The sequence below is a fragment of the Mus caroli genome, chromosome 4 (genome assembly GCF_900094665.2).
Source record: "Mus caroli chromosome 4, CAROLI_EIJ_v1.1, whole genome shotgun sequence".
NCBI lineage: Eukaryota > Metazoa > Chordata > Mammalia > Rodentia > Muridae > Mus > Mus caroli.
This window is the reverse complement of record NC_034573.1, coordinates 145,351,671-145,375,447: the sequence shown is the minus strand read 5'-3', so window position 1 is coordinate 145,375,447 and position 23,777 is coordinate 145,351,671. Positions and strand designations below refer to the sequence as shown.

At 45.9% G+C, this 23,777-nt stretch overlaps 1 protein-coding gene across 4 annotated transcripts in view; it reads right to left on the bottom strand.

Annotated features, from left to right (window-relative positions):
* Cfap74 (cilia and flagella associated protein 74) overlaps positions 1–23,777 on the bottom strand; it is a 57,745-nt gene that overhangs the window by 2,076 nt on the left and 31,892 nt on the right. For 3 of the 4 annotated variants that reach the window (XM_021160961.2, XM_021160964.2, XM_021160963.2), the window contains exons 19-34: positions 21,522–21,601; positions 20,676–20,798; positions 17,604–17,725; positions 12,877–13,005; positions 10,741–10,828; positions 9,920–10,093; positions 9,279–9,412; positions 4,384–4,660; positions 3,574–3,675; positions 2,496–2,632; positions 1,745–1,879; positions 1,498–1,607; positions 1,282–1,337; positions 1,058–1,177; positions 613–768; positions 37–166 (exon numbers count right to left, since the gene is read on the bottom strand). In XM_021160961.2, the coding sequence (XP_021016620.1) occupies positions 37–166; positions 613–768; positions 1,058–1,177; positions 1,282–1,337; positions 1,498–1,607; positions 1,745–1,879; positions 2,496–2,632; positions 3,574–3,675; positions 4,384–4,660; positions 9,279–9,412; positions 9,920–10,093; positions 10,741–10,828; positions 12,877–13,005; positions 17,604–17,725; positions 20,676–20,798; positions 21,522–21,601 (2,073 nt within the window). Of the gene's footprint in view, positions 1–36; positions 167–612; positions 769–1,057; positions 1,178–1,281; positions 1,338–1,497; positions 1,608–1,744; positions 1,880–2,495; positions 2,633–3,573; positions 3,676–4,383; positions 4,661–9,278; positions 9,413–9,919; positions 10,094–10,740; positions 10,829–12,876; positions 13,006–15,573; positions 15,614–17,603; positions 17,726–20,675; positions 20,799–21,521; positions 21,602–23,777 lie in introns of those variants that run through there. The other variant, XM_021160965.2, reaches the window with a different exon arrangement.

Genomic DNA, 23,777 nt, shown 5'->3' with positions numbered 1-23,777 from the left:
GAACTGTACCCCTGTGGTTCCTGGCAGTTAGCTCACCAACTATTTCTGTCCTCTGCTCATGGGAGGTAATGAACTTTGGCAGCTGCTGGTGGGCCTCAGTCTTTTTTTTGGAGAGGCTCTCCAGACGCACCCAGAACTTAATGGGAAGCGAGGATTCATTCTGAAGCTGTAAGAGCAAGATGTCACCTGACCAGCATACCGTGGGCTGCCCTAGTGCCGGTGACTAGGCTACCAGCTGCTGGATCACTGCTCAGGACTAGGTGGCATTGCTAACAGTAACCACAATATCAGTGTTTGGGACTCTTGGTATTTGGTCACTCCCCTCACCCTGCTCCTTTTCTAAGGCTGGCTGGCAGCTTGCTTCCCTGCCCAGCTGTGTGCCCGTCAGCTGTTGACTGAACTGTATCCTCATCTGATCTCTTCCCCTTCCTTGATACCCTCTTTGAGAAGCACTAGAAATGACAGCCTCTTGGGAACAGAGCATTTGAGGGAGACAGTCTGTGACTCCAGTGTGATTCCCCAACCAGCTGGGGTGCTTCCAAGTGCAGAGTTCATTACCTCCAAAAAAAATCCTTTTCCAGGAAGCTGGGCCAAGACAAAGGGTTAATTCACCTTAAAATTTGTTGAGACAGATTCTCTGGCAAGCACATAGCCCATGTTGAGGATGTTGCCGTCAATGGAGCACGTAATCATGGATGCCACACCCATGCCAAAGAGGGTGAGACTGAGAGTGCCTCTCTTGGTGATGATGTCCAGAGTTTCTTGAGCCTAAGGAGATCATGTCCTTTAGCAAAGAGCAAACGTGGGAGCTCTACTCATGAGCGGCTGGCTGGTAGCATTATGCTACAGAGATAGCCTGGAGATCTCTGCCTCCAGACTTGTTGGCAAGAGCTAGAGTCTGGAGCACAGGCTGCTTTCAGGCCCCAGTTGATCATCTGGGCCCGAGAGCTCAGTGGTATCTCACCCTCCCTCCCCTTGGTCACACCATGGTCCTGAAATGTGGCTGGAGATCCCAGGGCAGCAGCATTGCCCATTCATGCATGGGGGCTACACTCACCAGTTTGTTCTCATGAGGCGAGAAGGACAGCACCAGGGTTTGTGTCTCACCAGAGCGCAGCTTGTTAAAAGGGTTTAGCCTGACGAAGGGGCCGTTGGGGTTCAACACTGAGTACTCCAGCTGAGGATTATCAAGGATGAAGATAACCTTTTGCGGGCTCTGCTACACACCTCACTCCCACCCCCAGCTCTGGAAGCTGGCTCGATGGGTATGGGTAAGGATACAGTAAGGTCCTCATTGCAAATGTTCTGGAGGGTGATCTTCTTTACGCTTCGATGCCCTGAAATGTGGCAAAGAGTCAGGTAACAGGCTCCTCGGCCCCGAGCGGCACCTCTCTCAACAGCAAGGTCAGGAAGGAGACGGTAGCTGGAGCAGCCCTGTACCCAGGGTGGAAGCTGTGCTCTAGGGAGTGAGGGCTGTCAGTATACATCAGGACTTACCCACAGCAATATCCCCGAAGTTAAAGTCAGTCTTGCCTTTGTGGGATGTCACCACAATAAATGGAGCCACTGCTGGGCACCACAGCTCCAGATATAGAGTATTATGGGGGCTAGAGCCAGGACAAGGACAGAAAAGGGCAGATTAGGGTGACCCAGTGGCCCACGGGCCTCAGATCTGATCAGCAGTAGAGGAGGGATAGTGGGTTTATGGCCAACCACACCCTACCCTGGCTCAAGAACCTCATACCTGAAGCTCAGAGGTTCCGCTGTCTTCCTGTCTTTGATGTCACCACTGGCAACAACACAGGGGATCACAAACCTGTTAAACTTCCCCTGGAAGGCTTTGGACAAGGTGGCTTGTGCAATCTGGAACTCAGTGGAACTGGAAGAAAGCAGCAAATCACATCAGTGGGTGTTCCTATGACCTCTCAGGATGTGGCCCTGGGGTACAGTGTGGGACCAGGCCTTCCACATCTGTGATGTGTATACATTGGTCTCAGATGGTGGTGGCCATACCAGTTTTATCTGATAGGCTAGCCTTCCTACTCTTTTTTGGCTCCTGTAGGGAACTTCTTCCCCACTGCAGATCCTGGCCGTCCAGACAGAGTGAGTAAATGGTTTTGTCACTACTGCGCCATATTCCTAGGTTTACAGGGACAATTTCTGGGCTGGCAAGGGGCCCAACCCTTCAGAGCTTGCTTAGGCTCATTTGTTTATTGGGAAGGCTACAGTCAGACCGTGGAGTAGTCTATTCAGGAGGACACAAGGTCCACAGGAATAGCCAAGGAACAGATACCTAGCAAGAAGAGCCATGGGTCCAGCTATTTCTGAAGCCAGCTAGTCCTGCAGATACATAGGCCAGTGAAGCTTTGCTCCATTGCAATGTGTGGGAAATCCTCTATTGAACAAGGAAGTCTCATCTGAGCAGGGGTTGGGAGGTGGGTGGGGGCATGGGTATGGTGGGTGGGATGTAGGTTGGGAAGACCCCTTCGTCCTACCTGGAATTGATCACTGGCCTCTGCAGCTCTGTAGCTTGGGGAGTGGAGACCCGGGTTGGTCGATCCCGGTTGTGAACCCGGACCACAGACAAGGACTGTTTCCAAAGTTCTTTCCTTTGCCCTATTTCCTTCTGGAACTGTAAGCAGGAGCAGATGCTGTAGGGTTGCCCAAGGGGCTCAGTCCTCTGCAGAGCAGGCTCTGTAACTGCTCCCCTACCACAGGTTCCTCTGTGACCTGGCCTAGCTAGCTTGGTCTGACTGCTTGCTGAGTGGCAGGAGCCACCAGTTCAAGTTTGGAGTAAATGGAGTCCTCTGATCAACAGGTTCCCAAGGGAGTCTGACAACAGGTGTGACAGGGGATTGACACAGTAAGCATCCAGGGCCACCCGGGAAGGCCCAGCACAGAGACAAGTTCACGGCCTGAAATGTCTGAACTTAAAAGACATCAAGCCATAGACAAGTAAGAAATCTGTACGGCTAGGGTCCTTAGTGTCCTCCAGCCCACTCTCTCTTATACCTTATTGCCTCATCAGGGGTCGAAATGTCAGGTCTCTCTGCTTGTGTGTGTACTATAAAGACACGAGGCCACGGAGTGGCTGAAGACCAAGCCCACAGCCACTGGCTTCACAACTCCCTAGGCTGGCTACAGCACGCAAAGCCTGTGCATAACATTGGGTAAGGCTCGGCTTCTGTTTCAAGGCTGCCTTCTGAAGGTGGTTTCCATGTTACCCTTGGTGAGAAGGTTACCCTTGCTGTGTTTTCATTCCAGTCTCGCTTTGGTTAAAACCTCAGCTGCCTTTAGGGCCAGCCTTGTCTCCCACTGCCTGGTGGTGCTTCCAGGAGAGGGAGAGGTCTTGCAAAACAACCTTTTACCTCTCATGGACACAGCTTAAAGCACAGTGCCAGGAGAGCCTGCCTTGTTCTTCTGTCATACGGGCTACCCTTAGGACAGGCTGCAATCCCAAGTGCCAGGGGCCCACACATCTGCACCCACTTCCCTCTGCTGGCACCTCTTTCTTCTTTCCTCATGCCCCTCCCCTATGGCCACTATGCACCTCCCCTAAAATACTTCACGCACCACAGGCTTGGTCTCTATTTCTTTGTTCAGGATCTGGGAAGCTTCCTCATAGATTATCTCCTTTGGCAGTACAGGCTGAAAGGCCACCTGGATCAAGCACCTCTGCAAAGAGACACTCAGATTGTCAACTCTCCCCCCAGACAGACGCCCAGAGGGCAGAGGTGGCCTTGCTGGCACACCTCTCTCCTTTCATGGTTCTCTCTCCCTTCTCTCTTCTCTCTTCTCCTCTCTTCTCTCTCTCTTCCCTCTTCCCTCTTCCTCTCTCTCTCTCTCTCTCTCTCTCTCTCTCTCTCTCTCTCTCTCTCTTCCTCTCTCTCTCCATTTCCCCCCAAGACAGACAAGACAGCGTCTTTCTGTGTAGCCCTGACTTCTATGGAACTCTGTCTGTAGACCACACTTAGCCTTAGACTCAGATCCACCTACTTCTGTCCCTCAGAAGCTCAGAGGGAAATGTGCCACTGAGCCTGGCTGCATTTTTCTTAAGGTCATTTGGTTTTGAGATTTTTAACCTGATATGCCTTCCAGGAAGGTTCTCCCTGATGACTGTAGGCTGGAGTGGACTTTGGGCTATGTGTTTTGGGGATCTGTTAACTGGAGGGGCTGAAAACAGCGTCCTGAATGGATCAGAACCTCACCAGACTAAAGTAAGAAATGAACCAAGGAGCAGGGAGCTCCGCCCCATCTGCAGGAAGTCTCCATGGGACACACCTCTGGAGAGAGTGCAGGAATAAGTTCCTGGCCAAGCATGGAACCCTGGGGGGAAGGCCGGAAAGCTCTACCTCCTGGCCTGTCAATGGGACCCATGCTCACCTTTCCTGGTAACACAGTCCCCACAGATGGGGAGATGATGATAGGTGAATTAGGAGGCAGCAAGAACTCAAAGGATGTTGGTCCCACTGGGGCGGCTTCCTCTGAGCCAATCCGAGGCAAGGAGTGGATCATCTTGTTCATGCTCAGGTGGGAGTTGATCACATACAGTGTGGAGACAGAGGTGTCATACAGGGACGTGGCTGAGAACTTGATCTGGTAGTGGGACAGCTCCAGGGGTGGGTGGACACCTACTGCTTGGCAAGACACCTTGAAGCACCTGAAAGCCACCAGTACGGGCAGTGTTCATCCTGTGCAATGGCACCTGTGGCCCCTCTGAAGCCCTGGGTGAGGAGACACATAGCTCCCCACATGCTAACTATGACGGACAGGTCTGTTGTGTTGGTGATGTCCCAGGCACCCAGGACTTATTCCTGCAATTAATTATCACAGTTATTAACTACCTGATGAACCAATTTGGAAAAAAAATGTGTTGGCTGATACGTATTTTTGATGGGTGGCTAAAAAAAGTTTAAGCAAAATTATATAAACAAAATAAAAACCTGTAAGTTGCTTTAAAAATAAGTGATTTCACCGGGCGTGGTGGCGCACACCTTTGATCCCAGCACTCGGGAGGCAGGCGAATTTCTGAGTTGGAGGCCAGCCTGGTCTACAGAGTGAGTTCCAGGACAGCCAGGGCTACACAGAGAAACCCTGTCTCGAAAAAACAACAACAAAACAAAACAAAACAAAACAAAACAAAACAAAAGTGATTTCAGGGATGGAGAGACGGACAGACCAGTGCCTCGCAACCCTTCCCAACACTGTGATCGTTTAATACAGCTCCGCATGTTCTGGTGATACCAACTGTGAAGTTATTTCATTGCTACTGTTTATAACTGTAATTTTGCTACTGTTGTGAATCGTAATGTAAATATCTGATGTGCAGGATACCATCTGATGTGTGCCCTCCCAAGGGGTTGAAATCCATAAGTCAGGAGCACTGGCTGCTCTTGCTGACAACCCAGGTTCAGTTCCCAGCACCTACGTGGGGGCTCACAAGCACCTGTAACTCCAGTTCAAGGGGAATGAAGCCTTCTTCTGACTTTTGTCGGTAACCTGTATGTATACCGTGCATATCCAGATAATCAAGTAGCCCACATATATGTAAATAAAAAAATAAAAATTTTAAGAAAGAAAAGTCGTACAAAGGGTTGATTTCTGGCTTATTATATTGAATATTTATTGACAATTAAAAGTCCTCCTTTCTTTACCCGCTGAGTGCTGGGATAACAGGACTGTTTCGCCATGTTTCTTCTGTGGGGTGATGGGCATTGAGTTCAGGGTTTTGCACATGCCAGGCAAGTGCTCTATCTAACAGCTGGGCTGCATTCCTTGCCCCAGGCAGGTGGTCACTTTAACCACTGCAAGTTTTACATTCTATATTTTCTCTGAACTTCGAAATGTTCTTCTGGACAACTTTTTGTTTTTGTTTATTTATTTATTTATTTATTTATTTATTTATTTATTTATTTATTTATTATATGTAAGTACACTGTAGCTGTCTTCAGACACTCCAGAAGAGGGAGTCAGATCTCAATACGGATGGTTGTGAGCCACCATGTGGTTGCTGGGATTTGAACTTTGGACCTTTGGAAGAGCAGTCGGGTGCTCTTACCCACTGAGCCATCTCACCAGCTCTGTTTTGTTTTTTTGAGACAGGGTTTCTTTTTTTTTTTTTTTTTTTTGGTTTTTTCGAGACAGGGTTTCTCTGTGTAGCCCTGGCTGTCCTGGCACTCACTCTGTAGACCAGGCTGGCCTCGAACTCAGAAATCCNCCTGCCTCTGCCTCCCGAGTGCTGGGATTAAAGGCGTGCGCCACCACCCCCCACACAACCAGGACTTTTAACTGCGGAGCCATCTCTCCAACCCCATTACATGCATTTTTAATGCTTTAAACCAGGACATGGATTACCAAACAAACTCATCTATAACAAAAGTGTGCTCTGGGGCTGGGGAGATGGCTCCGTTGGTAGACCACTTGTCTGGTAAGTAAATAGACCCTTAGAGCTCCTAACCCTTAGAACCCACAAGAAGATTTGAGCACATACTTATAATCCCAGCAACCGTGAGTTAGGAGGGGAAAACAGACAGCTCTTTGGAAGTGTGCTAGCTAGCTAGCCTGGCCTACTTCATAAAGTTCCAGGCCAGGGAGAAACTTTGTCACAAAGAGATAGTGGAATGTGCCACAACCAAGGCTCTCTGACCTCCACAGGCACACAAACACAAACACACACACATACACACACATACGCATGCCCACACAGGTACCCAATTGTGCATACAAACCATGTATAAAATATGTTCAGATGGTCAAATATTCAAATATATAAGTTTATATCTTCTGGGGGAAAGAGAAATCTTTTTGTTTGTTTGTTTGTTTTTTTTGAGACAGGGTTTTTCTGTATAGCCCTGGCTGTCCTGGAACTCACTTTGTAGACTAGGCTGGCCTCGAACTCAGAAATCCGCCTGCCCCTGTCTCCTGAGTGCTGGGATTAAAGGCATGCACCACCACACCCGACTGAGAAATCATTATTAATACTTAACTGAATAAATGTGTAAAGTATGGTAATAATTAAATATAAAATGTAAAAATTTACTGGAATCTACCTGAGTTAAAAATCCTAAATAATTTTTCTTCAGTTTGTGTGTGTGTGTATGATGCATGTACATATGTGTATATATGATATATGTATATATGTGTGTGTGTATATATATATGAAGATTTATTTATAATAATACATAAGTACACTGTAGCTGTCTTCAGACACACCAGAAGAGGATGTCAGAGCTCATTACAGGTGGTTGAGAGATACCATGTGGTTGCTGGGATTTGAACTCAGGACCTTTGGAAGAGCAGCCAGTGCTCTTACCCACTGAGCCATCTCGCCAGCCCCATGATATATGTATATTATGTGTGTAAGTGTGTGCTTGCACATGCTATAGTGCAAGGATGGAGGTCAGAGAACAACTTTGAAAGTTGTTTCTTGCCTTTTGCTTTAGTTTGAGGTACTCTGTCTGTCTGTCTGTCTGTCTGTCTGTTTGTTTGTTTGAGGTTTCTCTGTATAGCTCTGGCTGTCCTGGAACTCACTTTTCAGACCAGGCTGGCTTTGAACTCATAGAGATCTGCCTGCTTCTGCTTCCCAAGTGCTGGGATTAATGGCACATGACACTATGCCTAGCCATCTGTCTCTCTCTCTTTTCTCTTCTCTCTCTTATTTAAAATTTTCCTTTATATTTACTTTGGGTGTGTGTGTGTGTGTGTGTGTGTGTGTGTGTGTGTGTGTGATGCATCTGTCATGACATGTGTGTGATGTGTGTAGAGGCCAGTTCCCTCCGTCTACCAGATTCCCAGGCACGTGCCTTCTCCCTTGATCCATCTCACCATCCCAAGGCTCTGTCTTTTTGTTGTTCATTGCCATGCATGTCAGGCTAGCTGGTCCTTGGGTTTTTACGAAGACTTTACTGTCTCTGTCTCCCAGTTTGACATCCTCACAGCCCTTAAACCTTTTTTTTTTTTTTAAAGATTTATTTATTTATTTGTTTGTTTGTTTATTTATTTATTTATTTATACACTGTAGCTGTCTTCAGACACACCAGAAGAGGGCATCAGATCTCATTAAGGGTGGTTGTGAGCCACCATGTGGTTGCTGGGATTTGAACTTTGGACCTTCGGAAGAGCAGTCGGGTGCTCTTACCCACTGAGCCATCTCACCAGCCCGCCCTTAAACCTTTTTTGTTTTGTTTTTGAAACAGGATCTCACTGTATAGCCTTGGCTGTCCAGAAATCCACGATATAGGCCTGGATGGTCTCAGACTCACAGAGATCTGCTTGCTGAGGGCTGGAATTAAAGCTATGCTCCATTGTACCTGGCTCCAATCTTTAAATTAAAATTTTGTTTAAAAAACTTTATGTGTGACACATGCCTTTAATCCCAGCAGAGGCAGGTGGATATCTGAGTTCAAGGCCAGCCTGGTCTACAGAGTAAGTTCCAGGACATCCAACGCTACACAGAGAAACCCTGTCTCAAAAAAGCAAAAAAAAAAAAAAAAATTATGTGCATATGTGAATGTACATGTTCAACTGTATGAGTTTATGTGTACCATGTGTGTACAGGAGTCTGAGGAATCCAGAGAGGTCACAGTTGCCTAGAACTGGAGTTACAGATGATTGTGAGCCACCATGTGGATGCTGGAAACTGAACTGGGGTTCTCTGCAAAAAGCAGTGAGTGCTTTTAACTGGTGAGCCATCTCTCTGACCCCTCTTAAATCTTAAGTCTTTTTTGTTTTGGGTTTTTTGAAACATTACATGGCCAAAGATGACCTCACTTTTACTCTCCTGCCTCTCATGTGCTAGTATTATAGTCACTAATTAAAATACCTGCTTCATTTGGGCCTCTAGCATGTGAAGCAAGAACTCTACCAAGCAGTGCCCAAGGTACCAACTTACAAAGGCCAACACACTGTAATAACATCAGACCTCCCAACAGAAACTCAGGAAAGCCTTGACAGTGACTAGTGAGTGAATACTTATACCAAGAACTTTTCACAGTGTACTCACACACACACATACGCTCATGTTTACAACACTCACGTTTAGCGGATCAACATTTCCTTCTCTCCTCACGTACAAGGGTAAAAAAGGATATTGTCACTTTGTGAACATACAAAGTCAAAGGTCATGGGGACCCAAAACCTATCTCTTCCTGGGTCCTGGGCTCCTGTTGGCCACCAGTAGTGTCTATTCCAGCCCTGAGGTCAGCCTAGTGAGATCTGAGGAGAGGAGTGGTGGAAAGAAAGGCACGGGTCACGTGCTCCCTCTTGTCTAGCAGGCTTACCGGTTTATCTCAGATTTGCAGACCAGCTCAAATTTGTATTCCTTGGCCTTGATGGGCTGGAAGATCACATCGAGATGCAAAGTTTCCAGTGGCAAGATTGTCCCAAACCCGTCATTGGGCTGGATGTCCACATACTGGAAAATGGGAACACATTGGAGTAAAAAATGAAAGCCGTGCTCCGTAGAGTAGATGATCAGGAATGGCGTACTCTGTTAGGGGAAGGGAGATGTGAACATGCTAGTTTTGGAGCACATATGGAGGATATGAGAGGTGTGTGTGCGCGTGCGCATGAGTGTGCATGCATGAGTGAGTGCTCAACCTTACTGAGTGTGAGGCTAAAGTGAGCTGAGTGTGGGAATGGGTAGGGGACAGCCTAGCTCCTTAGGCTGATGGCAACCAGGCCTGGGCGTCCTTTTGGACTGTCCTGTGGGTCTTAGTCAGGTTAAGTTTTGGAAGTCTGCAGATCTTTTGGGTGTACCTTACAGCCAAAAAAATGAGAGGCCAGGGAGGAGGCCTTTTCCTCCTGGACAAGGAGAGGGTCAGCTGGGAGGAATGGAGGGCCGCAGAGTTGCTGACACCTGGACCTGGAGGTCAGCTGTTATGTCTCACCCCATCTCCCCAGGGCTGACCACAGCAGGTACCTTGGGAAGTCCAACGAACCCGAACTCCTGGGGCAACAGTGAGAGGTTGCTGAGGCAGATCTCCGTCCTGATGGCCTCATAGATGGTGCAATAGCCAAAGTTTATTTCTGAGGGGTTGATTTCCAAGTCTGAGGTGGTGACAATGGCTTGCACAGTGAACCTCACTGGTTTGATCTGCAGTTTGGAAGGCAAAGAACGTTCCCAGCCACTGGAAGCTTTATGCAAAAGCCCCCAGATAATAAAGGCTGCCCTGTTGTGGCCTACAGCGTTCTATTTCCGGAACATGATTTCCTCAAGCAGCTCATTCCTCAGTGTTACCCAGTGAATGGGCCAGAGATCCAAGGTAAAGATTCGAGGAGGGCTGGCAGCAGTGAAAAGGATCAGTTGTGGCAGTGAGTGCGTGTGACTATATGTGCATGAATTGTTTGTAAGCACACGTATGTGGAGCCCTGTTGATGAGAGCAGAACATGTATATCTATGTGTGTGTGGTGCACTCATGTGTGTATCCCTATTTAGTTATGCTGGCATGTTTCTTGTGGGCATATGTGAGTGAAGTATTTGAATCAGCATGCTTGGACCAGAATAAGAAGGGCTTCTTGCCAACCCACAGTGGCCCCCCTTTGTTTCATACTTTTGTAAGAGTTGTGTGGCTAGATGGCAAAGATGCTAGACCACTGGGCATCATCAGCTGGGAAATGAGGATAGGTTCTGAAATCGGGGTTCTGTGTGTGTAGCTATTATCACTGGGGGTACAAGGTTTGGCCTCCCACAGCAGCCACCTGGTCCCCAGAGACAGTCCCAGAAAGTGTCCTGTACAGACCTGGTCAGCTACCCGGATGGTCATTGGAGCCTCCAGAACTCGACTGGCTGGGTCAAAATACTTCCTTGCATCTTCTGGGAGGGATTGTCTGCAAGAAGTAGGATCCACTTGAATATACTTTTCCTCTTTATATTTTGTACAATAAAACTGTTCTAAAATGGAAGGGCATGGGCGAGTAAGAACATGTATACATCATATGTAGGTATAATGTCATATGTATGAACTGACATAAGGAAACCCATTCCTTCATATATGAACTTTAAAAACGAAATGTCTTGCCACTGAGTGGTCCACCAAGTCGGCTAAGCAGGATTCGAGTGGCAAGCTCAAGGCTGGCAGGGGGACCTGCATCAGGCCCTCTGGGTATATGTTATGGCTTCGCTTGGTGTTCCTGTGGGACTCCTAACAGCAGAGTGAGTGTATCTCTATCTCTGACTCCTTCACATGTTCTTCAGACTCTTTCCCTCCTGTTGGGTTGCCTTGTCCACACTGAATCTGGGGGCGTTTTGCCTCATCTTATTGTATCTTGGGTTGCCCTGTTTGGCTGCTGTCTTTTGGAGTCTCCATCTTTTCTGTCAGGAAATGGAGGGAGGTCTTGGGGAGAGGCGATGTGGAGAGGATCTAGGATAACTGAAGGAGAAACTGTAGAGGGAGGGGGAACTGTGGTTGGGATGTATTGTATGAGAGAAGAATCTATTTTCAATTAAAAAAATTAAAAAGTAATTAGCTTGGCTTAGCCAGATGTGGTGACATATGCCTTTAATTCCAGCACTTTAGTGGGAGAGGCAGGTTATTCTCTTTGTGTCTGAGACTAACCTGGTCTCCATAATGAGATCCTGTCTCAAAAAAGTACCAAAAAGGGGGGGGGCTTAGTTTAATTATGCCATATTATTCCCTTTCTCCCACTCCCTGTGAATATCAAGACATATTTTATCTCATAAATATGTACAACTGTAGTTCTACAATAAAATTAAGTTTTTATGGTTTTATTTTTAGGGGGAACTCATGGACCGCTGTTCATATGCCAAGGTAAGGGGTTAACTTGTAGGAGTTTGATCGCTCCTCTCTTGTGGATTCTGGTAAGTGAACTCAGGCCGTCAGACAAGCCATCTCTTTAGTCCAACATAATAAAAGTTTTAATGACAAAAATCAATCAACTTGTAAGAAGCTTATTATTTGAAGGAATCCTAAAATTCTCTCTCAGAATCACTTTAAAAGCATACTGCTCGTGGGACTGGTATATATCTCAGTGGTAGGTAGAGCACATGGCTCTGGGCTCGATCCCCAGTAGGGAAACACACAGTGTTGGGTGGTTACACCTGCAATAGGCCAGAAGACCATAATATAGGCCAGGCCTGAGATACGTGGTTATGACTGTCTCAAAAAGTTTATTTTTTGATTATAAAAAGAATTAGTATCATTATAGAAATATTAAAAAAAAAATAGAGGAAAAGTGTCCCCTTTTACCATGATCTGCAAGAATATCCAAGAAGCAGCTTAGATTTTTAAAAGTCAGCTTCAGCTCCTCTTCATTAATTACCCTGTGAGTGTGCGGCCTGGTGGCAGACTGTCACTTGGCCACCCAGCTCCCTGGCCTGCTACACCTACTTCTCTAGTCCAAACTCTGTTGACAGCCTAGGGTCTATATCTTAGCCCTGAGAAATGGGCTCAGTGGCAGGATCCAAGGGTCACTTAGGGCAATAGGGCAGCAAAAGTGATAAGCAGGATTCTGGGTTGCCAAAGCACCAGAAAAGCTGAAGTCCATCTGAGGAAAGTCAGAAGCCAAAGAAAGGACACACCATTTCACAAAACAGCCTGGACACCGGCTGTGCAGGTATCTCAAGGGCAAGAACCAAGAAGGGCTCTGAAAGGGTAGGATGCAGGGAGAACTGGGAGATAGGAACACCTTATAGAGCTTCATGACAGAGGTTCAGGTATTCGCTCCAGCCAGACGCAGAGCCTCAGTCTCCAAAGAACGGGGTGCTGGGGTGCTCGCTGTATCTGAGCAGAAGCCAGGCCGGGGCCAGTGCAGGGAGGTTCAGGGGTTCTTAGCTCGGCAGGGGCAAGTCCCCGGATGCAGGGACCAGCATCCCCCCTCCCCCTCCCATCATGCTCCAGGGCTTTCCCAGTTCTCACCGAGGCAGAAACTTGAGCTGTACTGAGTAGGTGGACTGGGCCTGGATGTAGCCTGTTTCTGGCAGAAGCTCTATGTGGCCTCTCAGCTCCTTACAGACTTCAAACTTTAGGCGCAGGGCTGCTTTTGATCTGTAAGTGATCACGGGTGACTGTGCATGTTTAATTCTTTGACTCGTTAAGGTATTTGTAACGATAGAACAGGTGTGCAGTAGGCAGTGCACATGTTAACTCATAGCACACCGATGGTTTGAAATCAGCTTCAACACTTTTTTAAGGGATTCATTGTTTGAAATGAAATTTGATTAAATTAAAAAATATATTGTTGGGCCAGAGAACTAGCTCAGTGTTAAGAATACTTGCTGCTTTTGCAGAGGATCGAGCACCCACGTGGTGTTTCACAACCATCCATAGGGGATCTGTAGTCCCAGGGAATCTGTTTTCTTTTTTTTTTTTTTTTTAAGATTTATGTATTATATGTAAGTACACTGTAGCTATCTTCAGACACTCCAGAAGAGGGAGTCAGATCTCGTTACGGATGGTTGTGAGCCACCATGTGGTTGNGCTGGGATTTGAACTCTGGACCTTTGGAAGAGCAGTCGGGTGCTCTTACCCACTGAGCCATCTCACCAGCCCCCCGTCCCAGGGAATCTGATACCCTCTCCTGACCTCTGTGGACACCAGGCATGGACATGGTACACATACACACGAGCAGACAAAAAAAGCCAGGCATAAAATAAAATGAATGTATATATATATACATATATATACATATATATATGTATATATATGTATATATATATATATATAATTTTTATTTATTTATTTTTATTTTTTGAGACAGTCTCTTTATATAATCCTGGAACTTGCTATATGGACCACGCTGGCCTTGAACTCACAGAGATCCTCCTGCCTCTGCCTCCAAAGTCCAAAGTTCTGGGATTTTAAAGGCATATAATAAAATTTTTTTTAAAATAAAAATTGTTAGCCCGGCATGGTGGCTCATGCCTTTAATCCCAGCACTTGGGAGGCAGAGGCAGGCGAATTTCTGAGTTTGAGACTAGCCTGGTCTACAAAGTGAGTTCCAGGGCTATACAGAGAAACCCTGTCTCGAAAAACCAAAAGTAAATAAATAAAAATAAATAAATAAATAAATAAAAATTGTTGCTGTGTGAGCGTGTGAGGGCATGCACTCACATTCACACTCACTGAATGTGTGGGGACCAGAGAACAACTTGTAGAATTGTTTCCCATGTTTTTTGTGGGTTCTGTGAACTGAACTCCGGGTTCAGGCTTTCTCAGCGAGTACCTTTCTGCTCAGCCATTTTTCTGTCCCTGTTTTTTGTTTTTTATTTTTATTTATTTTTATTTTTTTAAAGACATGGTCTCACTGTGTAGCCCAAGCTGAACTATAAAACTCGCAATCTTCCTGTCTTAGCCTCCTAAGTACTGAGTTTATTATAGCCACATGCAAAAATACCCAACTTGAGAAAAATTTACAAATATAAATATTTCCGTTGAGATACGCTCATTTCCGTGCTCAGAGACTAGAGTGCTTCTTGGGAAGAAGCATGGGGGGCGGCTACTGGGTGCAGGGGCCTGGAAGGGGTAGCTTCTCCCCAGGGTCCTGCTTCTTCCCACCCAGGACTCTTTACAGGAAGTTTGGTGATGGTGACTGGCTGGCCAGGTATTAGCTATTGGCACAAATTTATAAATCAGAACCAGACAGAGGAAGGCAGACATATCTATACCCAGTCATCAGCACCCACTTGTGTCTCCCTTGAAGTTCTCTGCTCCCTTTCCTGAAATGAGGTATCTACCAAAGTCAGTGACAGTGGCCAAATCCCTGCTCCTCCTTTAAAAATAATTCATTTAATTTTATTTTATGTGCATTGGTATGACGTGTCAGATCCCCCTGGAACTGGGGTTACAGACAGTTGTGAGCTGCCATGTGGGTGCTGGGACCTGAACCTGGGTTCTCTGGGAGAGCAGCCAGTGCCATCTTTTCAGCCCCACCAAATCTCCTTCTAAGGCAGCTTGGGAGAGCTGCTCAGGCTTGCTCCCTGTAGGAGTCTGCAGCTGTTTTTGGATACTTTGCAGGTTCTTCTTCCCTGCCCTTTCAACGACCTAACATTAGATAGGAGAGAGAAAAAGGATAGAAAGGTAAGTGAGTGAAGTTAGTTATTGTTAGATTGACTACCTGTTGATTGGGGGTGTCCAGTTCCTTGGGGGCAAGTTTGATCTTTGCTGTCAGCATATCTAAATTTCTTTTTCTTCTTTCTTTTTTGTTCATGACTGCTTAACAAACCATAACTAACAGCAACCAACAACTACAACCAATAGTGAACAACCAACAACTACAGCCCACCATGCCTCTCAGGGCACTAACATTTTTATATATCTTCTGAAAAGTCCCTAGACTTCCAAATGTCACACAATGACAGAAAACAATCTGCCCCTGGCAAAATCACACCTCTGCTAGAGCACGAGGCAAATCTTAGTCAGCTGCTATGGACATTTTTTTTTAAAGATTTATTTATTTATTATATGTAAGTACACTGTAGCTGTCTTCGAACACACCAGAAGAGGGAGTCAGATCTTGTTACAGATGGTTGTGAGCCACCATGTGGCTGCTGGGCTTTGAACTCAGGACCTTTGGAAGAGCAGTCGGGTGCTCTTAACTGCTGAGCCATCTCACCAGCCCTGCTATGAACATTTTAAGCAGCCTCATATCCCACACCTGAGATTAAAATGAAAACACATTCTTATAACATTTCTGTGTCATTTTTTCTTTTTCATTTTTTAAACAACCCAAAATTCTAGAATTGTCACTACTGGAGTCCCCTTTTGCTCTCACGGGTGCAATTCTTTCTTAGCTAAAGGAAGAAAAGGTGACCCGGAGAGGGAGGCCCAGGGAACTATTCCCTGGTTTGCCTGGGGATCATGAGCAATAATAGTCATAGAACCTTCAGGGGTCTTCTAGAATGATCCTTGTCTGCTTCATGGCTGTCTAGTCCTGTAACCGATGGTATTCTAGATCTCTGCTCAGAGATGGCCCCTAGAGCTGAGTCCACAGTGATCTAGATGCAACAGTAAAGTCATGCCATAGGCACTGAAGGTTATGAGGGACACTGAGGGAAGTAGCCAAGTCTTCAGGAAGGCCTACAACTGCATAGATAACTCTGAGAATATTCATAAGGTAGGACCAAGTGGACACAGGCAAAGCCTGCCTCTTTCCTGCTCTGTGAATGAGTGCCTAGATGGTTACCACGGTCGGTATGGTGACCTCTGACCTGCTTCTAAGCCCTTTAATGTGCATCTTCCACTACAGTTGACCATGACTCTTGAGCTTATGCTGCAAAGGACCCAGAACACTATGGAAAGCAGCTACTTGGGGTTCTCTGAGGTGTGCCAGTCAGCTCCACTGTCCGCACACAGTGACCAGCATTGGTTCTTGGACAAACACAAAAATGGTCTTCAGGAATTAACACCTCTCTACACTCATATAGGCAAAAGTTACCATATCAAACAAAGTAACAAATGATAATGGGTTTTTAAAAATTACTAAAGTTTATATGGACAGCTATGTGTTGCTTTGGGTATGAATGATAAAATTCCTCATTCAAAAGGAATGAAAAATTCCTTTTGATTCCTTCCTTACATGACCATGAAGCACTTAACATGTACAACAGCTCTGTTCAACCCATTCCCGAAACAGGGCAAACCCTTCTTCCAAGGCCCAGACCTCTCCATCCAACAGGTTCCCCCAGACTCTGACAGCACACTGTCATCCTATGGCTCCCTCGTTCCCAAGGAGGAATTTGGGGGTGCATCACAAGCTTCACCTTCATGGAGCCAGAGAAAGCCTGGTGAGAACCACGTCGTGGTGGTGGTGGGGGTATGGTTCTTCCAGGTCATATGTGACACTTGCCATGGGTGACAAGGCTTGGGGCTTGGTGCAGACAGCATCTACCTTCTGGTCTGGCGCCCAGTGGTTCAAAGCTGATGAAGTCGTGAAACCTTGGATGCTTCTCTCTCAGGTTGTACTTCAAGGAAAATACTTACTTCTAATCTAACGTCTGATGTCTTCTGTAGGGCCTTGTCTGCTCTCCCTGATGCTACTATGTTCTATATCCTTGAGGGCACTTGGGACACTTGCCTAGTACCCAGGGCATGCAGCAAGTGTGCTATGGCTGCTGAAATGGTTTCCACAAACTCAGACCTAGCACATTATGAGTAAGTTTCTGAGCATCTCAGAGGACAGAGGCCAAAGGGGGACTAGCTAGATTAAAGGTCAAGATGAGGTAGAACTGGTTCCTTGTGGAGATTGCAGGGGGAAATCTTTTCTTTTTTTTTTTAAAAAAAAAGAATATTTATTTTATGTATATGAGTACACCATACCTGTCTTCAAATACAACAGAAGAAGGCATTAGATTCCATTATAGATGGTTGTGAGCCACCACATGGTTGCTGGGAATTGAACTCAGGACCTCAGGAATGCCATAGCTCGTGATCCCTTCCTCTGACTTCATATCTGTCTCTGTCCTTGACTCCCCTGGGTTCCTCTACAATGATTCGACAACACTAGGATCTCCTGGATAGTTAGGATTACTTTCTTCAAGGTCCATAGCCTAATCAGCTGCCTAGTCCTCTACCATCTAAGGTGACCATCAAACTGGTGTTTGGTCAGCTCCGGGCATGATACTCCTACTGGCCACTGTGAGGCTCACCTTGTGTGGACAGTGATGGAGTCCTGGTAGAGTCGGTCATACATGCAGATCTTCAGGTCCACCGTGGCCTTTGGCACCCAGACTGGCACATCTATGGCAGTACCGGTGGCTCTGAAATATAACTGAGGCAGAATATGTAAACCCAACATATGTTTAAATTTCAAAGTAGGAGACCACAATGAGTGTTAACACAATACTTAGCAAAAAGTTTCATGGTTTGATTTTTGCAACTTGCTATATGACAAGTATGAGGTTAATAATTAAACATTACATGAGTTTAAGGGTTTTATGATTTTTTTCATGTGATTATCCTTTTCTGCTGGATCCAGAGGATTGTTGCAGAGTTTTTGCAGAGCTGCGGTGTATGGCATGAGTCCCAGAATAATGGCTCCTGGGCTCTGAAGTAGCCTTTCATAAACAGTCAGTGATTGCACCTGAGGTTTTATGGGGGTTCCTTTGGAAAGATTCAGTCTTTGGATAACTTAGTCCCAAGAGGAGATAGACTTGGCAGCCCAGGAAGTCTTCTGTCGGTTCCTTCGGACAACTCCTGCATCAGATAAGATGTGTTTGGTGTGCACAAACTGACTTGCTAGAAGTGTCTTTGTGTAAACGATAAAGAGGCTCTGCAAAGCGGGTTTGCGGTTCAGTCCTGCAGAGGCCGACTCCCCGCTGCGGAGAAGCCTGAAATATATCCTGTCTTTCTTTCTTCGTTCAATTGTCCGAGTTACCCAAAACACTGACAGAGAATAATCTATAATAGTGATACCTCTGGTTTTGAATGTACTTTATTAGGTGTCCAGGAAGCCAAGGTAAAAGGCAGATTGATCCATAGATGGTAGTAAAACATCAGATTTGGTGCTCAAAATATCCAGTCGATTTAGGATGTGGTGGTGCACATCTTTAGTCCCATTACTTGGGAGGCAGAGACAAGCAGATCTCTGTGTATCTGAGGCCTTTGCAGTCTAAATTGAGAGTTCCAAGCTAGCCAAGAGAGAAGCCCAGTCACCACCACCACCACCACAACAACAAAAATATCTTGCGCGTGCCCGACTGGCCAGGAAGAACTACGCTGCAACAGGATCCTTCCACACACGTTTATTGGGAGAGCTTGATTGCAGAGGCGAAGAGACCCCAAGCCCAGAACTGGTGCTGCTTATATAGGCCTAGGAGAGGTGTTCTCTCTCATCTGATTGGTTAACTTGTCTCTCATCTGATTGGTTAACTTGTCTCTCATCTGATTGGTTAACTTGTCTCTCATCTGATTGGTTAACTTGTCTCTCATCTGATTGGTTAACTTTGGTTAATTCTCAAAACCTCATCTTGGCCAAAAGAACCTTTACTGCCTATGTATGTGTGGTGGCCAGCAGTAGCCAACTGCCACTCTGCAACTGCCACTCTGCAACGGTTTCCCACAAAAATACATCAGAAATCAACTGGGGCACCCTGTTGAGGCAGTCAGCTGGAGTTCCCACAGAGAGTCTTGGAAAGAGAGCAGAGTATCTCTCTGGATGAATCTTCCAAGCAAAAGAACAAATAACAGCAGATGGTAACATCATCAAGTCCAGAGAAAACAGACTGGGAACCAATGGTGATGATCCAGTCACAGCTGAGCAGTCAGTCCCTGACTGACAGCGCTTGGTTCCTTGTTAACTACCCACTGCAGTCAGAAGCTTTTCTGACCGAGGTTGGGACCAGCACAGATTTATATATTATGTAAATATAAATATTTAGGAGGCGGTTAGATAACATGACCATGGCAGTGGATGGCTGCCAGATGAGAGACAATCGCCTTTCTTTGATTCAATGGGTTAAAAATTAATTTTTTAAAGATTTATTTATCTATTTTATATATATGAGCACACTGAAGCTGTACAGATGGTTGGAGCCATCATGTGGTTGCTGGGATTTGAACTCAGGACCTTCAGAAGAGCAGAGATAATTGTATGGTCTTTTGTTTATTTATATGGTGGATTACATTCACAGATTTTCATATGTTGAACCATCTCTGAATCTCTGGGGTGAAGCTTACTGGATCATGGTGATGGTGGACGATTATTCTGATGTGTTCTTGGATTCGGTTTGCAAGTTTTTTTTTTTGTTGTTTTTTTGTTTTTCGAGACAGGGTTTCTCTGTGTAGCCCTGGCTGTCCTGGAACTNNCTNTGTAGACCAGGCTGGCCTCGAACTCAGAAATCCGCCTGCCTCTGCCTCCCGAGTGCTGGGATTAAAGGCGTGCGCCACCACGCCCGGCAAACCTGGGTCTTCTACAAGAACAGTCAGTGCTTTTAACCAGTGAGCCACCTCTCCAGCCCCTGAGATTGCTTCTTTACCCATTCTTGGGGAGTTCACATCATCTCTGATCATAATTTAGTAAACCTATAAGATTATAAATCAAGAAAGACATTTCTAATAATTAAGAGCAGGGGGTTAGGGGAGCTGGAGAAACAGCTCAACAGGTGAAAGACTGGCTGTGTAAGCATTAGGCTAGAGTTTGGGTTCCCAGCCCCCACAGAGAAGCCCAGTGGGCATGGTGGCCCCCCTGTAATCCCAGGAAGCAAGCTGACTAGCTAGCTAGCTGCATCATTGTGCTCTGGTTCAAGTCAGAGACCTTGCCTCACAATATAAAGTAAATAGCGATCAAGGAAGAGGCCCAGTATCAACCTCTGGCCTCTGTAGACAAACATGCATGCACGTTTGTACACACATGTATGACCATATGTGTGAGCGCTCATTCACAGGCATGTACACCAAATACAGCAAAACTTACAAACAAGAGCATGGGCTGGAGCTCGAGGCAAGGCTTGCTCACTGGCAGAGCGCTTGCTCAAGGTTCTGAGTTTTATCTCCAAAGGTAGATGTTATATATGGAGGAGAGGAGAGAAAGAGGAGAAAAGCAAAGTAGTTTGCAGGTGAGCATTTGAACACGCATGTGCACATGCGTGTTATTAGCCGAGGTGTCTGTACCACCCACTAAAGATCTAAGCAAGAGCAAGTGGAAACCTCATGTCACCAAAAGCAGCTGTCTGATGTAGCTGTGGAGACCAGTCACATCAGGTAGCAGCAGGGGTACTCACCGTTGGACTCTGTAGATTCTTAAACATGACCTTGAATTTAGTTTGGACTTCTCCTGGGATAACTGGGGTGAAGATAATGGGTACTTTGATGGAACTGAAGGGACCGATTTCCCCCTCTGTCACCTGTGTAAGGAGAGGAAGGCCGCTGGGTCAGAACAGAGGCATTGTGGTTTTATTAGGATGTTTCCTACTAACCCTTATGCTTGCTACCACTGCATGGATGGGGGGTAGCAGGACTATGACTTTAGAGTGTCTATTTGGTCACATACAGGTATTATTAGTTCTAAGGCTGTCTCTGCTCTTGAGTGCTTACTGCTGTGGAGTCCCAACAGACTGGAAGTTGGGGATCCACTCAACAGTGAGTCACCTGTGTGCTTTCCACACATCCTCAGCCCACCTCAGAAGCCAGGCCCTTTTCACCAGCATTAGAAGTGGGAAGAGCTTGGTAGAAGCTGGCCTCATTTTCTATCATGTGTATAGGGCACACAATTCCCTACCACCCTATCTGACCTCCAAGCTCCTGGAGTTGCAAAGATCCCATTCCTGATTCTAAGGTTCACAGTCCACTTGGACTGGGACATGAAAAGCAGCCCGAACCTTTCTCTGCATCTCCCACATTTTCAGCCCATTGTTGATGTCCTCTCTAAGCTGCTCCAGTCCTCCCTACGGTCGACATGGGGAAGGGGATACATTGGTACTAGACAACAGGTGCCTGGAGTCTGTGGGTTTAGTCTGGCTCTGGACAGATGAAAGAGCCCCCTGAGAGTAGGGAGGTCGTCGATTAAAGAGGGTGTGGCTAGGGCTGGAGAAAGATAAGCTGCTACCTGGTGGGGCAGGTGAACTGACCTCCCCCAGTGTGATCTCTGCCTGCTCCTCACTGGGAATCATGGTCATGGCACTGACTGCAGCTGTAGTAACCTCTGTGTCTGGAAGACAAAGAAGCCTATATCAATAATCAGTCTGGAAAAAAAAGTCAAAGAGCATCAGATTAAATAAACTAAGAATGAAGAAGACTTTCTTGCTGCAAACTCTGAGGCACTGCTAAGAAAAAAATAAAGACCATGCAACCCACTGGATCAGCATCCTTATGGGTTGAAGACTCAATATGGCAAGATATTATTCCCAAACTGATGACATATGTGAAACTATACCAATTATAATCATCCCAGGCCCTTTTTTGTTTTTCTTTTCTTTTTGTTTTTTAAAGATGGTATCTCTGTGTATCCTTGGCTGTCCTGGACTTGATTTGTTTGAGGAAGAGGCTGGCCTCAATCTCATTGAGATCTGCCTGCCTCTGTTTCCAAAGGACTGGGATGAGCCACCACACCCAGCCTTCTTTTTCTTTCTTTTTTTTTTTTAAGATAAGATCTGGCTTAGCCCAGGGATGGTCTTGAACTCAATGACCTTCAACTCCTGATCCTTTTGCCTCTACCTCCTAGGTGCTGGGATGTATATGGGATATATATATATTATAGATATGTATCAGTGTACCAACACATCTGGCTTTGTGTGCGTGTGTGTGTAAACCAAGAAATGAATTCTAAAATGTATCAGGTAATGCAAGGAATCAATGTAATGCAAAGCAACTACTTTGAAAACACAAAGTTGGGTAACAGGCACTTCCTGGCTTCAAGACTTAGTCTAAGTTCATGATAACCAAGAGAGTATATTAATATAAGATAAATTGATCAACTGGTCAGAAAAGAGAGCCTAAGGTAGATTCTTGCTTAGATAGTCAATAGATTACTAGCATAAGTAACCCATCTTTGTGTAACCCTGGCTGTCCTGTAACTTGCTTTGTAGACCAAGCTTGACTCAAACTCAGAGATCCATTTGCCCTGCCTCCTGAATGCTAGGATTAAAGGTGTTGGCCACCTCTGCCCAGTCCAAACATATATGTCAGTGAAAGTTTCAAGAACAAGAGGCTATCCTCACAGAGATTGAGACTCAGTCCCTGCTTAGTGTCACATACAGAAGCTGATGTGAATGAGCCAGTGCTCATTCATACAGCTGCCTCTCCATTGATGTCCTACCCTGTGTTCCAACCTGCCTGCAGCCAGTTTCCACAAAGGATGTACATTCCCTGTCTAGTCCTCTACTCTTGTGACCCCTTTGCTGACCCAGGTAAGGTTGATGGCCTGCTTCCTCCTGGGCATGACAATTATATCCATGTAAGAATTGAACAGAGATGGCAGGAAGACTCTCACACACATCATTTCCTGCTGCTGAGAATGAGAAAAAGAACCCATCGAAGGCATGTAAGAACAAAGTGTGCAACGGTAGGGTCATCACACACACAGAACATGGAGAAGTGACTCAGCTTCAGCCTCACAGTGAGAGAATCCGTGCCAGTGCTGGGTAGAGACAAGATAAGTAAGCTAAGGGTGATCCATCTGTTGGGAATTCATGGGTTTTAAGTGCTGTGGTTCTGAGGCTTAAGGGACAATCCCTCAGAATGAGTGGAGTTTAGACTACAGTAAACAGAGAGGAACTCCTCAACACAACTTTTTAAAAATTTGGAATAGACTACTGACTTAACTCTAAGGTGTATGTGTCACAGTTGTGCGACACTGGCACGGGGATGGGGGTGGGGGTGGACAGCTCAAAGGGCATACACACAGCCAAAACAAATGGTAAGTTTGGAAATTTTTTTTTCTTTTAAAGATTTATTTATTCATTTATTATATGTAAGTACACTGTAGCTGTCTTCAGAAACTCCAGAAGAGGGTGTCAGATCTCATTACAGATGGTTGTGAGCCACCATGTGGTTGCTGGGATTTGAACTCAGAACCTTTGGAAGAGCAGTCAGTGCTCTTAACCGCTGAGCCATCTCTCCAGCCCAAGTTTGGAAATCTTAGAATAAAAACTACAGCTGCATGCCTTTAGTCAAAGCACTAGGGAGGCATTGGCAGCTGGATCTCTGAGTTCAAGACTAGCCTGGTTTACAGTGTGAGCTCCAGGATAGCTAGGGCTACAAAGAGAAATCTGTTTTGGAAAAAAAAAAAAAAACCAACAACAATACAAAACAAGAATCAAGGGAGGGAGGGAGGGAAGATAGAAGGAAGGAAGGAAGGAAGGAAGGAAGGAAGGAAGGAAGGAAGG